The sequence below is a fragment of the Macrotis lagotis genome, chromosome 1, assembly GCF_037893015.1.
Source record: "Macrotis lagotis isolate mMagLag1 chromosome 1, bilby.v1.9.chrom.fasta, whole genome shotgun sequence".
Classification (NCBI taxonomy): domain Eukaryota; kingdom Metazoa; phylum Chordata; class Mammalia; order Peramelemorphia; family Peramelidae; genus Macrotis; species Macrotis lagotis.
The window spans coordinates 774,078,652-774,093,532 of NC_133658.1; the positions used below are offsets into that span (position 1 = coordinate 774,078,652).

Consider the following 14,881-nt stretch of genomic DNA (forward strand, 5'->3'; position numbering starts at 1 on the left):
TGGATAATTATACTTCTGTAAGAGCCAGGTAAGAGGAGAAAAACCATCAATAAAAATATAAAACTTTTAAAGAAACTAAACAAGCAGTTAAAACTATTCCCCTCCTGATAACCAAAATAGTTTTTGAATAGTTGACAACCTCTAAAAGAAAAAAGCAGAATTTTTTTTGTAAATTGAAGTTGAATCAATATTTATTTCTTAGAAATTATAAGATATCAATTAAAGCATGAAGTTTGTTATTTTCCTGAAGAAGAATGAAATGACAGGATTCATTCTGTATGAGAAAACTGATTTGTTTCATTTACCACATAACTATGTACAAGAAAGATGTTTCAACCCCTTCCTCCATTCTAAAGGATGTATGTATATATATATATATATATATATATATATATATATATATAGGCTAAGGATATTAATATGTGGAGTTGCATCATGAAGGTAGGATTAAAAGAAGTTGGTAGGTGATTGAATTTTGAGAGTCAGCAGCAGGATTGACTCCAAATTTTTTCTAGAAAGATACTAATGTCATCCTTCAATAGGTAACAGCATATTTATTATAAAAATTGAAAAAAAGTCTTGCAATTTAGATTGTGATTTCTTTAGTGGCTAGCTACTCCCCCTATTGAATGCAGATTAAAATCTTCTATATCTCCATATTCTTGTTCAGGTTTATCACAAATCCTCCAGATATCATCTACCATTTCAGGGAGTCAACTCACATTTTATAGAGGGAGATAACATGTATGTATAGAAGTATAGATATAATAAAGATAGAAATAGGGATTGGACCTGTCATTTCATTGGTTTAGGTAACACTTAGGTAAGAAAGCACCTTCTACCATGGCAAGTTGGCAAGTTTGCATCTTCTTTGTAATTTACAATTTTTCTAGAGAGTTACCTAGAACATTGAAAAATTGACTGACTTGCTCAGGGTCACATAACCAGTATGGGTTGGAGACATTATTGGACTCTTGCTATTATACTACCTTGATTTTCTTATGAAAAAAATATATATATACATACATATATATATATATATATATATTCATATATATATATATATGTTATATATATATATATATATGGAATTCAAGGGAATTTGGGGGATAGGGAGAAAACACTTGCAGTTGTGGAGAGAATCAATAGAGACCTCATTGGAAAGATAATGGTTGAGCTGAACTTTGGAAAAACTAGGGACTGTTATAAATGGAGATGAGGAAGGAGTATGATCTTGGCATGGCAGAAAAAGCATTGTAAAGAGACAGACTAAAGAATGTCTTCAGTGACAGTACAAGATAAAAGCCAGTTGGCAGACTTAAAGAGTGCATGAATATTTTACCTTCATTTTAAGGCAAAATAAACATCTAAACCAACATTATATAAGACAGAAATCCTAAAATATGTTTATTATTAGGGAGTGAGCTTTAATTTAATTGGGCATTTAGGTTCAGTCAAGTGTAATTATCCTATGAGTATCCTGATAATAGTCCTAGTACTAAGGTAAAATAAGTAACATAGCCACTGTCATCGAAAAAGGGTGAAAATCAGTTTCTAGTAGCCACAGATTCATACACATGGTCTCTCATGTAAGGGGACAACTTTCCATTGACACAAGAGAATTGGCATTTCCTTTAAAAAGTAAATTGATATATTTTGCTTTTACAGTTTATGTGTTTCTCAATTTAACCTTCCTCTTTCCAGTTCAGTTTACCAAAGCTAACCAATAATGAATCAAATCTAACATTATAGTCAGTGTTCCACACCCAAGGATTCCTATTTCTGTATAAAAAACAAAAACAAAGGGGACAGCTAGGTGGCACAGTGAATAGAGCACCGGTCCAGGAATCAGGAGAACCTGAGTTCAAATTTGGCCTCAGACAGTTAATAATTGCTTAGCAGTGTGACCTTGGGCAAGTCATTTAATCCTATTGTCTGGCAAAAAAAACAACCACCCAATTTTAAAAAAATAAACACAAAAACAAGTAGAATAATACCTTCTCATTATCTTTGCCCACATTTGCTCTTTATATTTTCATACAATAAGCACTTAATAATTTCTTATTGACTTATTTGACATATTCAGTTTGGGTATTGGTTATTATTCTTTTCATTTATTTACACTATTTTTCGATAAATGCTGTTTTCTTGGTTTTGCTTACTTCTGTTTGAAGTGGTTCATGTTTTTCTTTCTTTGCTTCTATGAATTCTTCATAGACATCAATCCTTACTGCAGTGTAATATCTATAGTCCCTAACTGATTAGCCATTCTCTAATCAGTGGACATCTATTTTGCTGCTCTTTACTACAAAAAGCATTGCTAAAAATAATTTTGGTATATGCAGGACTGTTCTTTTTTATTCTTCTCCTTATACTTGGCTTAGGAATCTTTGGGTCTCAGATTGTGGGCATTTTAGCCATTGATATTTTCACTGTTCTCATCATACCTTTCTTTTACAGCTTTTGTCCTTCCTTCAGGGATTATTCACCTTTTACCATGAAGGATATGAACTGGCTCAGGAATTTGCACCCTACAAGCAACAGTTGCAGTTCAATTTACAGAATGTAAGCTTCTCTATATTAATGCCATGTTATAACTAAATGAATCTTTTATTCAATAGAGCTACTTTCTAGCAAACCATTTAAACCATTTTGTTTTCATATTGAAGGTAGGTAATACTATTATAGTCTTCATTTTGCAGATGAGAAAACTGAGGCACAGAGAGACTAAATAACTTACCCACGGTCAGTAGTAGTTGTCTGAGGCCAAATCTGAACTTATCAACTTCAGGTCCAGTACTCTATCTATTCAGCCACATAGCTGCCATTTATGTCTCTATTCTGAAGTCATTTTACAATCACCAGCCACTGGAAATTTGCCTTAACATGAGTTGTAAATTTATAGTAAATGAGTTACCCAAACAAGAATTGAATTTAGAAACATTTTCAGGGCTTTGTAGTTAATAGAGAAGTTAGTTTGTTACTAACAAAAGTAGTATTTGTAGAAAGAAATTCAATATTCATTTTTTTAAGAAATCAACTCAAATTTTACTGTCTCAAAGATAGTATATAAATTTCAAAGAAGGATTTTTTCCCCCTTATCTAACGCCATTGACTTACACTAAGACCTTGGAATGAGAAATGAAGGAGGGAACAATTTGTGAATGTGTAAGCATAACTCAAGAATACTTAGGAAAATTTTCCATTAAATCTTCATTTTAATTTAGAATAAATATTTCAAATAATTCCAAAACAGAATTACAACTAGTTAAGGGATACAGTGGAATGGCATATGGGAGACTAGAACCTAAGGAGAGACAGAGACAGAGAAAGAGAGACAAAGACAGAGAGACAGATGCAGAGAGAGACAGAGGAGAGAAGGTATAAAAAAATGGAGAAATACTGGGAAAAAAAGAGAAGTGTAAAACAGAAATGATATTGGCACATGAAGAAAGATAGATATGGGTATATTAAGATTAGATACAGAGATGAACTCTTAATATGTTAAATTCTACTCCAAATTCTTTTAACATGTGTTGTATCTTTGCAACTATAGGAATCATTGATATTTCTGTTTGGTAATTGCCACATAGACTGTATGAAATGAAAGCTGAACTCCAACTGAAGATTCTTGACTCTTGTTTATATGCTAACTTCTAAATGAACTTTCAAATTGATTCTTCTATTTCAGACAAGAAATAATTTTGAAAGCACTCGGCAAGAAGTAGAGAGATTAATGCAGAGAATGAAATCTGCAAATCAAGATTACCGTCCTCCAAGTCAGTGGACAATGGAAGGGTATCTTTATGTACAAGAAAAACGTGAGTCAAATCTTACAATTGACCAGTAGAAGAAAGAAAAATAAATAAAAACTTTCTGTTTAATAATAGTTGCATTAACTGCTGACCATGTTAGTAACATCTTGAAAGGGAGAGCTTGAAATCACTTAATGCTATAGCATCTTTTAAGCTTTAATATGCTAGTGACACAAATATAAAGTGAGACAATACTTGCCTTCATGGAGCCTATATTCTAATAAGGTTAAAATCATAAAGGGGACTACATATCAGGGAAGGGAATTTTGCTTTGGAGAATCGCATGGTATTGAGTAAAGCATGGTAGAATTAGGTTGTCATTCCCTTTGTAAAATTAATAGCAGAATTGATTCACATACTATTCTCAGAGCAAGAGTTGAAAAAATAAGGGTATAGGTGGAGTACCAGGGCAAATGGCAGAATTATGCAATCAACTGGGCACAGTGACATGCTGTGGAGATAGAGCCTTGCCTATAAAACTTGAGATGGAGTTTTATTAACCTGTATGTGACAAAGAATCTGAGTGAGAACCAATTACAGATACTCAGCTATTCTTGACATTTATTTCCTAACCTTCTATTCAGACTTCAGAGTGCCAACTTTGCACCAAATAGCTAGTCAATTTTATATCTGAAAAATGACTAGATATAGAATTATATTAAATGGACCCTATTAGGAGGGCTCACAATTATTTGAGTGCAAAATGATTTATCTGGAGACAGACTTTTATTTTTACTTTATATGAACTTTTAAATGAAGATTTAGCTACTAAGTTTAAGCTCTAAAATGGATTTATTCTTTGCCACATTCATTCAAGGACATAAGCACTAATCTCAAACAGCGTGTCAGTGTTCATCATTATCAGGAAGAAAAATAGCACTCAGACTTTGCAATCTAGCTGTTTTTTCCCAAGTTTGTCTCTCACTTGTCTTGGCTTCACCTGAAGTCTCATATCTATTGTCCAAGTTCTTATCAGAATCTTTGAGTTGTCTAACATATATGCCTGCTCTTTTATGAGTTACCTAGTCAGTCCTGAAGCTTTTATTCCTAAGACTGTAAACCTGCCTTGCCATTGCTTAGCTTCTGGTTGCCTAGTTTAGCTTACTGGCTGATATATATCCTAAACAATAACAGCCCCATATGAGCCTCGTCCTTCCACTGCACTAATGATCTCAACCTCAACTACTGTTCTCTTGCAGATTTGATAACTCATGGGGGGCATACCTTATTAACAGTTGTCATTATGTTATGTAGAACATTATTGGTTATAAAATTAACTACCTGCAAAGTTCCAAAAGGTGTAACCATTTTATTAATTTTTATTATGTTTAGGTTAATGCTAAAAAATTTTAAATTCCTCAAGTAAACATGGACTAAGCATGAAGTAGAGAAATTTCATCAGTATTTTGGGTCCATCTCTTCTAATTCTTTTTTTTTAAAGATTTTATTTATTTTGTATTTCACAATTTTTCCCCTAATCTTGCTTCCTTCCCTCTTCTAATTCTTCTAAAAGAATTTTTGATTTATTGAAATTCTTATGCCCTTCTGAACAAAAGTCACCACAACTCATACTTACCTTAGAAACATTTCCCACTAGGAGAAAATATAGTCCTACCTGAGGATAGGGTGTGTTAGCTCATAGAAGACTTTTAATTGGAGTAACATCCTTTGGATTTGGCAACTAAAATTTTGTTTATGTAGTGAAGGGAAAAATCTGATAGAAAATGGTTAATTTAGTTTTTAAATTATTTTATTCATCTAATTTGAATATCTAAACATACAAGACATTGTGCAGAAATCTATCACTCATACAAACCATTAATGCAACTTATTTTTTTAATGCTTATTTCAGTGGCCACATATGAAAGAAAACTGATTAACAATTTTGAATACTCTAGAAGTGCTGAAGAGTTAGGCCTTACCTATATAGATTGGAATAGTGTTTCTAGGAACATTTCTTTTTTTTATTAAAGATTTTATTTATTTTGAGTTTTAAAATTTTTTCCCCCAGTCTTACTTCCCCACCCACCACAGAAAGCAATCTGTCAGTCTTTACTTTGTTTCCATGTTGTGCATTGATCCAAATTGAGTGTGATGAGAGAGAAATTATATCCTTAAGGAAGAAACATAAAGTATAAGACATAACAAGATCAGACAATAAGATATCAGGTTTTTTCCCTAAATTAAAGGGAATAGTCCTTGAACTTCAAACCCCACAGTTCTTTAACTGGATTCATATGGTATTCTCCATTGCAGACGGCCCAAAATTATCCCTGATTGTTGCCCTGATGGAATGAGTGAGTCCATCAAGGTTGATGATCATCGCCCTCATGTTGCTGTTAGGGTGTACAGTGTTTTTCTTCTCATCTCGCTCAGCATGGGTTCATGCAAATCCCTCCAGGCTTTCCTGAATTCCCATCCCTCCTGGTTTCTAATAGTACAATAGTGTTTCTAGTAACATTTCTAATGAGTACTAAAACAGTGGATTTAGTTTTTAATTGCAAGCTGTATAACAAAATAGAAATGACATTTAAGATAACTTTAGAATAAGCAAGTGGATCTGCTCAAATACCTAAATACATCTAATTCAAATACATGTAAATATATATTTACATATATTTGCATACATACAGGTAGTCATATGTATTGCTTCATTTCAGTCATATCCAACTCTTTGTGACTGTGTTTGGGGATTTTTTGATAATTTCTTGATAATGGTTTGCTATTTCCTTCTCCAACTCATTTTAACAGATGAGGACCTGAGGCAAACAAGGTAAATATAACTTTTCCAAATCATACAGTGAATAAATGTCTGAGGTCAGATTTGAACTAATGAAAATGAGTCTTTCTGAATCCAAGTCCAGGACTCTGTCTCCATCTAGTTGCTCTCTATGTGTCTCTATATGTGTATATGTATGCATATATGAAATGCGAATATAAAATAGATTTGCATGTTCAGTGATCATAGTCTGTTACCTACATTTACTTGCATCTTCTCTACCTAACTTTCAAAAAAATAAACTGCTGAGTTTCCTGTTTCTACATTCATAGCTTTAGATAACTAATCTCTTTCCAACCTTGTGGGAATAGATTATCTTTGCATGTTCAGTTTCATTTTTGACACTTTCCTTACCACCCTCCATGCATTATCCCTCCTAGAATTTTAGTGCATGAGAACTTATCTTTTTTTTTTAGGGTTTTTTTTTGGCAAGGCAAACAGGGTTTAGTTGTTTGCCCAAGGCCACACAGCTAGGTAATTATTAAGTGTCTGAGGCCGAATTTGAACTTGGGTACTCCTGACTCCAAGGGTCAATGCTCTATCCACTGTACCACCTGGCTGCCCCCAGATCTAATTTTTTTAAAAAATCCCTTTTGTTGATTCCTCTACCTCTTGAAAAGATGAAATGATCACTATGGCACATCAAGAAATGATAAGCTGCTCCTTTATCAGGAAAGAATTATGGTAGATCGTAGTTCTTTGTCAGATTTGTGATATATTTCTCTGGCTCACAATCCATTTTCTCTTTCTGTCCAGTTGATTCGTTTTTTACCACAATACAAAAATTAGGGTTTTTTTTCCCTTTTTTTTATAGATTTGCAACATACCCATTTGAATCTTGGATTTCTTCACATATTTAGTTCATTAATATATAATACCACTTGCACCATTCCCCCAGAATTTATTACTTCTATTGTAAAATATAAACTTCCTAGCCTGGAATGTCATGCTTCCCACAGTCCAACTGAACCTACCTTTTCAGCCTTTTTTTTCTATTATTCCCATTCATTCATTGTATATTCTAAGAAAATTGGAGTACTCATTGTTCCCCAAAACATTGCATTCCATTTCCTGACTCTCCAAATTTACATAAAGTATCTCTGCTAGAAGAATACTCCTTCTTTTGACTTTTAAGAATGTTTATCTTAGGGGAGGCTAGGTGTAGTAGTGGCTAAAGCACTGACCTTGGAGTTAGGAGTGCCTGGGTTCAAATCTGGTCTCAGACACTTAATAATTACCTAGCTGTGTGGCCTTGGGCAAGTCATTTAACCCCATTTGCCTTGCAAAAAAACCTAAAAAAAAAAAGAATGTTTATCTTCCTTTAAGACCTCTTTAGAGACTTCGAACCTATCTTTAGTATTAGTCTTTTCTTCGAATTGAGATATGTTGATTTAACTATGTAGGGTTTATTCCCTTTTTCTTTCTTCCTTCCAGTAGAATATAAACTTCCTGAGGGAAAGTAGTAGTTTATGCTTATTTATTATTTTTAATTCTAGTACTGAAACACTGTATATGGTAAATAAAAGTTGATGATGATGATGATGATGATTAATAGTAGTAGTAATACATTCTAGCAGATTTCAGTAATGTAAACAAATAGTTTATTAGTAATCTCAAACTTACTGACTTGGGGATAATTTAATTTGTTCTAATTTTGGTTGGGTATAGCTTAAAAAGATACTTTTTAAAACTAATATTCTTATAGATTACAAATTTCTGATTTTAATATGTCTGGCTCAATCTTAGGCAAACTCGAGAGAAAATAGGTACAATAACTATTAAGAGCAGTTGCACACATTTTTGAATTTCAGATATCAACAAAAAAAAGAATTTATTAAACAACCTAGATGTTACTAATGATATTGATAGAAAAGAGTTTATTCCAGTACAGGTCAGTACCGTCTCTGCTCTTTATAAGAGAATTTTTTTAGGGTACTGAAACATTATGTGACTTGCCTGAGTTCCATAATTAATATCTGTCAGGGATAGAACTTAAATTAAGATCTTGATTTGAGTTGGACTTTATCAAATATATAAAACTATCTTTCTACTTATAAACCATAAAAAAATTTAAACTGAATGTTAAAAGAAGCAATAACACCTTTTCATGAAATACCTACTTATTCTATACATATGTATTTAGTGGTTTTACCTCTTCACCTTCTTCTTTCTGTGTTTTTGAAAGTCACAGACCAGCACTCCATCCATTATACCGCACTGTCTCTAAACATTATTATCTCATAAATATATCCTTTCAGAATAGCAATGGCATTAAAAATGTTTCCATAGATTCAACATTCCTGTAATAAAATGTTCTATTCTGTTGTATTACATCCCATATATCAGAATTATTCACAAATGTTATAAACCTGTAAATAATTATAAAAATGCTACAGTCTAAATAGGACATGATTACAATAATCCTTTGTGTTTTATAAGGTACTTTATACCCCATAATTTAAAAACTAGAGGAATTTGTGTATTGACACTAAATATGACCCTAGAGACTTATTACTAAAACTAGTTTTTATTCCTTTACATTTTTCTCCATTTAAACATGCTTACATATAAATTTATTGGCATGTGGCTTTGGAACCTGGCCAGCAATAATATCATTTATCACAGTGATGACTAGAAGACTTCAAGCTTTCAGCTTCATGGTACCTAAATGGAAACATGATGGAGGAAGAAGGTTCCAATTTTTGAATCTAATTAAAAATCCATGAAATTTGTTTAAATATACACTTTCCTACAATCTGGATCATAAGATAATCAGTTTTCTTAACCAAAAATGGAGTGAATGTGTTATTTCACGATTGGGCTAAAGTATTCTACAAAGTCAATATGATTTATTGTAATAGATACAGCAAACTCCTCTAAAGAGTGAAATTATAAATGAAAATACTACACATTCTTGTTTTATATTTAGCTAAGAGGAAAAAAAAGAAAAATGTGCTTGCATCATTAAGTAGCAAAAGAAAAAACTAAAGACCACTTATTTTGAAGGTATCTATTCATTAATTTTATTTGTTCTTAAAAAACCAAACTATTCCAAGGTCAGTCATCTATTTTCAAGAAAGTTTATATATTCTTTATTATTTTCATATTCCCTTAAATTTTCCACATACCACTTCATTTAAAAAGAAATGCTATTATCCAACTTGGAAATGCAAAGATTGTCCCACTTATACACAGTATATGACACTCTTCTCTTAATCTCACACCAGTCAATCAGTCAAGGAGAATTTATTAAGTACCTACTTTCACCCAGACACTCTGGTAAGTGCTTAAGATCCAAAGGAGGCCAAAGACAGTTTCTGCCCTCAAGCAGCCTACATTTTAATGGAGGAGACAAGAAGTAAACAAATATATACAAGGAAGCCATGTACAGAATATAGGAAATTTAGGAACAGAGGGAAGGCACTAGAATTAGGAAGTATTGGGAATGTATTCTTATGGAAAGTGGGATTTTAGTTGAGCCTTGAAGGAATTCAGGGAAATCAGGAGCAAGAGATGAGGAGAAAAAAGAATTATGGCATTATGATATACATATCATGAAACCAAGACAGTTATTTGATTTCTTGAAAAAAATTCTGAAAGCTACAACAAGAGGAATTTCTCAGCTGAATACTTATAACTTCCTTCTTAGTTTTATATATATATATATATATATATATATATACATATACATATGTATATATATATATATATATACCCTAACTGCTTTGCCACATAGTCCATAATCACTTGATAAATGCCACTTTTTTACAACTAGTTTTTCTTTTTTTATTTAAATTTTAATGTTCTCCCAGGTTAACTTGCAAAAACAAATTTCAAAATTCACTTCTAAAACCTTGAGTTCCAAATTGTTTTCCTTCCTCCCTTCCCACTCCCCCTCATTGAGAAAGCAAGTTACTTCATGTATGTTAAAAATGTCTGACAACTAATTTTTCAGTGGAAATTGCCTTCTTTGTCTATACCATCCTATATCTGGAGTGATTTGTTACTGTACGAGTTGTTGTAAGAATAAGATATGAACACCTAATTTTACTTTCTGAAACACCTACACAGCTATTGTTGGGTTTGTGAAAAAAAATCTGTGGTGATTAAAAAGAATAGAGAGACATAATTTCTGGGTAATTTAGTCATTTTATTAATAGGCCAGCATGTTTATTTAATAACCAGATATTCATTTGGCCTTTCTGTCTTGGTCAAAGATGATCATAGTGGCAGACTCACAATTTACATACCTGTCAAAGGTTGTACAATTATTAGGACACTTGTGATTGCCTTGCATCCAGGTATATCCAGTCTTGGCTACTGGACCCAGATGGTTCTGGAGGAGAATGTGAGACTGGTGCCTTAGCACAGCACCCCCTAACCCTAATCCAATTCACATGCATGTCATGGCATCACCTTCCTGATGTCAGAGTCTTTTTCAAAATTGAAGACAAAGAAAACCTTTTGAAGAATATTTTCCAGTGTGGCCCTGATTGGTTAACAATTAATCAAAGAATATTGCAATGAGGATCTGAGAATTGCATCTTCTCACCCTTGGACAGAGATACTCTCTCTATATACCCAGACTACTCTCAGCCTCTGACAATTTTGACAAAAGGGTCTTCTATCCACCCAGGTTTGATTTAATAGGATTCAATCAATGGAATTAGAAATCCCTTGTAAGTCTGGGTGGAGTCTGATAGAGAATGTTAGCACAACCTTCAAAGACTGAGATCTTGAAAATAGGAAAAAAGGGGGAGCACTCTGAATTTCCCCCAAATCATTAGCTATTAATAGTCATTTCTCTCAATTTCCTATTTATAAAGGTCTTGGGATAGAAGCTGGTTAACGATTCATCAGGATTTTATAGCTGGAATTAATGCTTTGGAATTCAGTTAGACCAAATGACTTTTTTTAGGTCTTTCCCAGTGCTATAATTCTGTGTGGGGTTTTTTTTTTGTATACAAAGTTTGCTACATTCATACTGTCAATTGGACATATGCTTTGGATTATTTTACTCAGAGTCAGGGGAGGCCATTGTGGTAGATTTGTACCTATCAATTCACACCATAACCCTTCTGGATCACTGCCCTGACATGATAGAGGGACAGAGGGGAAACCCTATGGATAGTATTAAAATGCTAAAAGGTAACATATTACAATGGCATGCTATACTCCCCTTGAGTCATGGAGACTCAATTGAACAACAATTGAACAACAACCTTCTACTGACCCCTTTTTGGATTACTGTAGGAGTTGCAAGATGATATCTATATGATGATTTCTTTCTTTTCCATGAATTGTAATAATAGAGTCACTACTCTACTGCTACAAAAGGCATTATTATGGTGTGGGAACAGTCATGAATTTAGAATCAAGGTTTAGCTTCAAATTCTTGATTTTCAATATACTGCTTGTTTGACTTTAGGCAGGTCCCATTGTTTCTTGGTACAGTTAGATGACATCATATCAGATTTGGAGTTGGAGGCTCAGAGGTTGAATCTGGTCTCAGACACTTATGAGCTTTCTCACCTGAGAAGTTCATTTGATCTCTTTCAATCTAGGCTTTTTCATATAAAATGGAGTTAATCATAACAACCTACTTCTCAGGGTTCGTTCAAAGATTGTATAAGACAACAGGTAAAGAGTTTTGCAAAATTTAAAGCTCTTTATAAATACTAGTTATTATTTTTATTTCTGAACCTGGCTTTCCTCATCTATATAAGGAGAAGGCTGATCTAGATTCTTAAAATTCTTTTCAACTTTAAACCATGAATATTAATAAAAAGATGATGAAACTCCTGGATTAAATAGTTTCAGTATTTTGCTCGTGGTAGATAAGATGTTTGGTTTTCTTTTATTTTCCACCCCTTATGTTATTTTTGCCTTCAATAAAAAAATGCTGACAAAATAGTTGAGAGTTTTTTTTTAAATATACCTTTCATCAAAGTACCAAAGTGATAGTACTGACCTCCCCAGCTTCCTTGAAATCCCAGTTAAAATCCCACATTCTACACAGGAAGCCTTTGCCAGTTTCTCTCAATTCCCATTCCTTTTCCATTATTAATCATTTCTTATTTGTTCTGTATATGACTTGTTTTGTATATATTTCTTTGCCCTTTGTCTTCCCTGTTAAGTTATAAGCTCCTTGCGGGCAAGGGCTATCTTTTGCTTCCTTTTGTAGCCTCAGTATTTAGCATAATACCTGCTACTTTTTAGGTGATTAAGAAAATTTTATTGATTGATTACATATGACTTTTATTATTCTTCTAACAGAACATAATGGCACAGGTTTAACTTTTCTCATGTTTAGCAGAATGTGGAGAAAAACTTCCCTTGCATTTTTTCTTGATTGTTAATATGCAGACTTCTTTAGTGCTAGCCCTCTAGTAAAATGCTTGCTTCTATTTTGAAAACAGATTCAGTCTCATTTACACCTATCAGGGTTCTTGGTATAGCTCTGGTCACCTAACAGTTGCCTCTTCCCAGTGACAGAAGAGCATTGTGCTAAGTAGTTAGATAGGATGACTATCTTTTACCTGAGAGTAAGGAACCCCTTTATAATCACAAATAATCCTGAAAGAGTGATTCTAAACAAAGATGAACAGAATTTGTTTGGATTTTTTTTCTTTAGTCTCTGATTTAAAGAAATTAATAAAGTTAATTTTAAAGATTTCAAATCAGAAGGACGACTATGTTTCATGATTTAAAATATTCATTGTTGTTCAAGTTCTCCATAGGTTTCATTCATTTCTTCTTCAGTGGATATTGTTCCATGCCTCCAACATTAAAATTTGAGTTTGACATTAGTAATGTTTCAGTAATATAGCAGAAAAATATTAATAGCTTGTATTTTATTAATTATATGCCTCTCCAACACTGAACTTTGGCCCTAACAGCATTGGAATACAAAATGTCTCAAGTTTTTCAGTAGAACCTTATAGAGTATACAATTATCAGTTCTAGAACCAGATAATTTCTAGGTTTGTGGAAATTTTTTTTAAATAGTGACTTTTGATAATATAGAATTTTTTAGTTTTCAGAGAATTTTCATATATGTGAACTCATTTGGTCCTCACAACTTTGTGAGAGGAAGGACCTGGATTTGCCTGCATTTCCCAATGGAGAACATACAACTCAGAGAAGTTATTATCATCCAGTGTATGGATAGAATGAGTTAGAACTGCAGCTAGATCCCACACTGTCTGACTCCCAAGTTCACCCTTTATTCTCTTATAGTAAAATTCTTTTCTCTTTTAGAAGCATTGTACAAATTTTTTTCTTACTTTAACTATTTCTCTGCACAGTATTGCAAAAAAAATAACATTCCTTTAAATCTCTTAAAATAACTTTCTACAGTATTTCTTTCTAGATGACCCTTAATGCTAATGCCTTCCCTCTGTGATTGTCTCCATTTATGCTATATATTTCTTGTTTGTTCAGAGTTGTTTACCTTTTTCCTCTTCCATTGGACTGGTGGGTTGTTTTCTTTTTGCTTTTTTTAGTTTTTGCAAGGCAATGGGGTTGAGTGACTTGCCGTGGTCACACAACTAGGTAATTATTAAGTGTCTGAGGCTGGATTTGAGCTCAGGTCCTCCTGACTCCAGGACCAGTGCTCTATCTACTGTGCCACCTAGCTGACCCTGGACTGGTGATTTCTTAAGGTTGATCTTTGCCTTTCTTTGTTTCTCTAGCACTTTGCCTCTAATATAGTAGGCATGTAATAAATGTCTTATGATGAAGTAAGATTGTAACAGAAAAAGCATTCTTTTGAAAATTTCCATTGAACAAATAACTCATTATACAAAGAGCTATGCTATGTTAAGACCTGCTGAACTTATACTGTGAACTTAGTAAAACAAGATTCATCACCAGCTTTGTTGCTACATCTGATTCCAGGAGGAAAAATTTGGATAGCCTTCTGGGGCCCAGAACATATGTCATGCCTATGTTTCAGACCTTCCACATGGGATGATGGTTTGAACTTTGTTGATAGTAGCTACTGTACAATATTCACATTGAAGATTATGAATGCAAGGCTGTTATCATTGAACACATTCAGCAATATAGTGATGTTGTTAGAACTAACTTGAAGATGCATTGCCTTTTCCCTTTTGACCTGACTCAGAAATAGTGAAGCATCATTTGCTGTTACTATACCTGTGTTATGGCCTTGGGGTGGACATAGGGAAGTTGTTAAAAGCATGATTTGTCTCCAGTTTATATGAGGAGGGTAGAGGTTATCCTCAGTTATCTTAATGCCATCCTGTACTGGTTTAGGCTGCTT

The 14,881-nt window shown here is 33.2% G+C and overlaps 1 protein-coding gene across 1 annotated transcript in view; it reads left to right on the plus strand.

The window, feature by feature from the left end:
- ARHGAP42 (Rho GTPase activating protein 42) overlaps positions 1-14,881 on the plus strand; it is a 387,607-nt gene that overhangs the window by 277,647 nt on the left and 95,079 nt on the right. The window contains exons 7-8 of the mRNA XM_074216537.1: positions 2,461-2,565; positions 3,692-3,821. Of these exons, the coding sequence (XP_074072638.1) occupies positions 2,461-2,565; positions 3,692-3,821 (235 nt within the window). The remainder of the gene's footprint in view (positions 1-2,460; positions 2,566-3,691; positions 3,822-14,881) is intronic.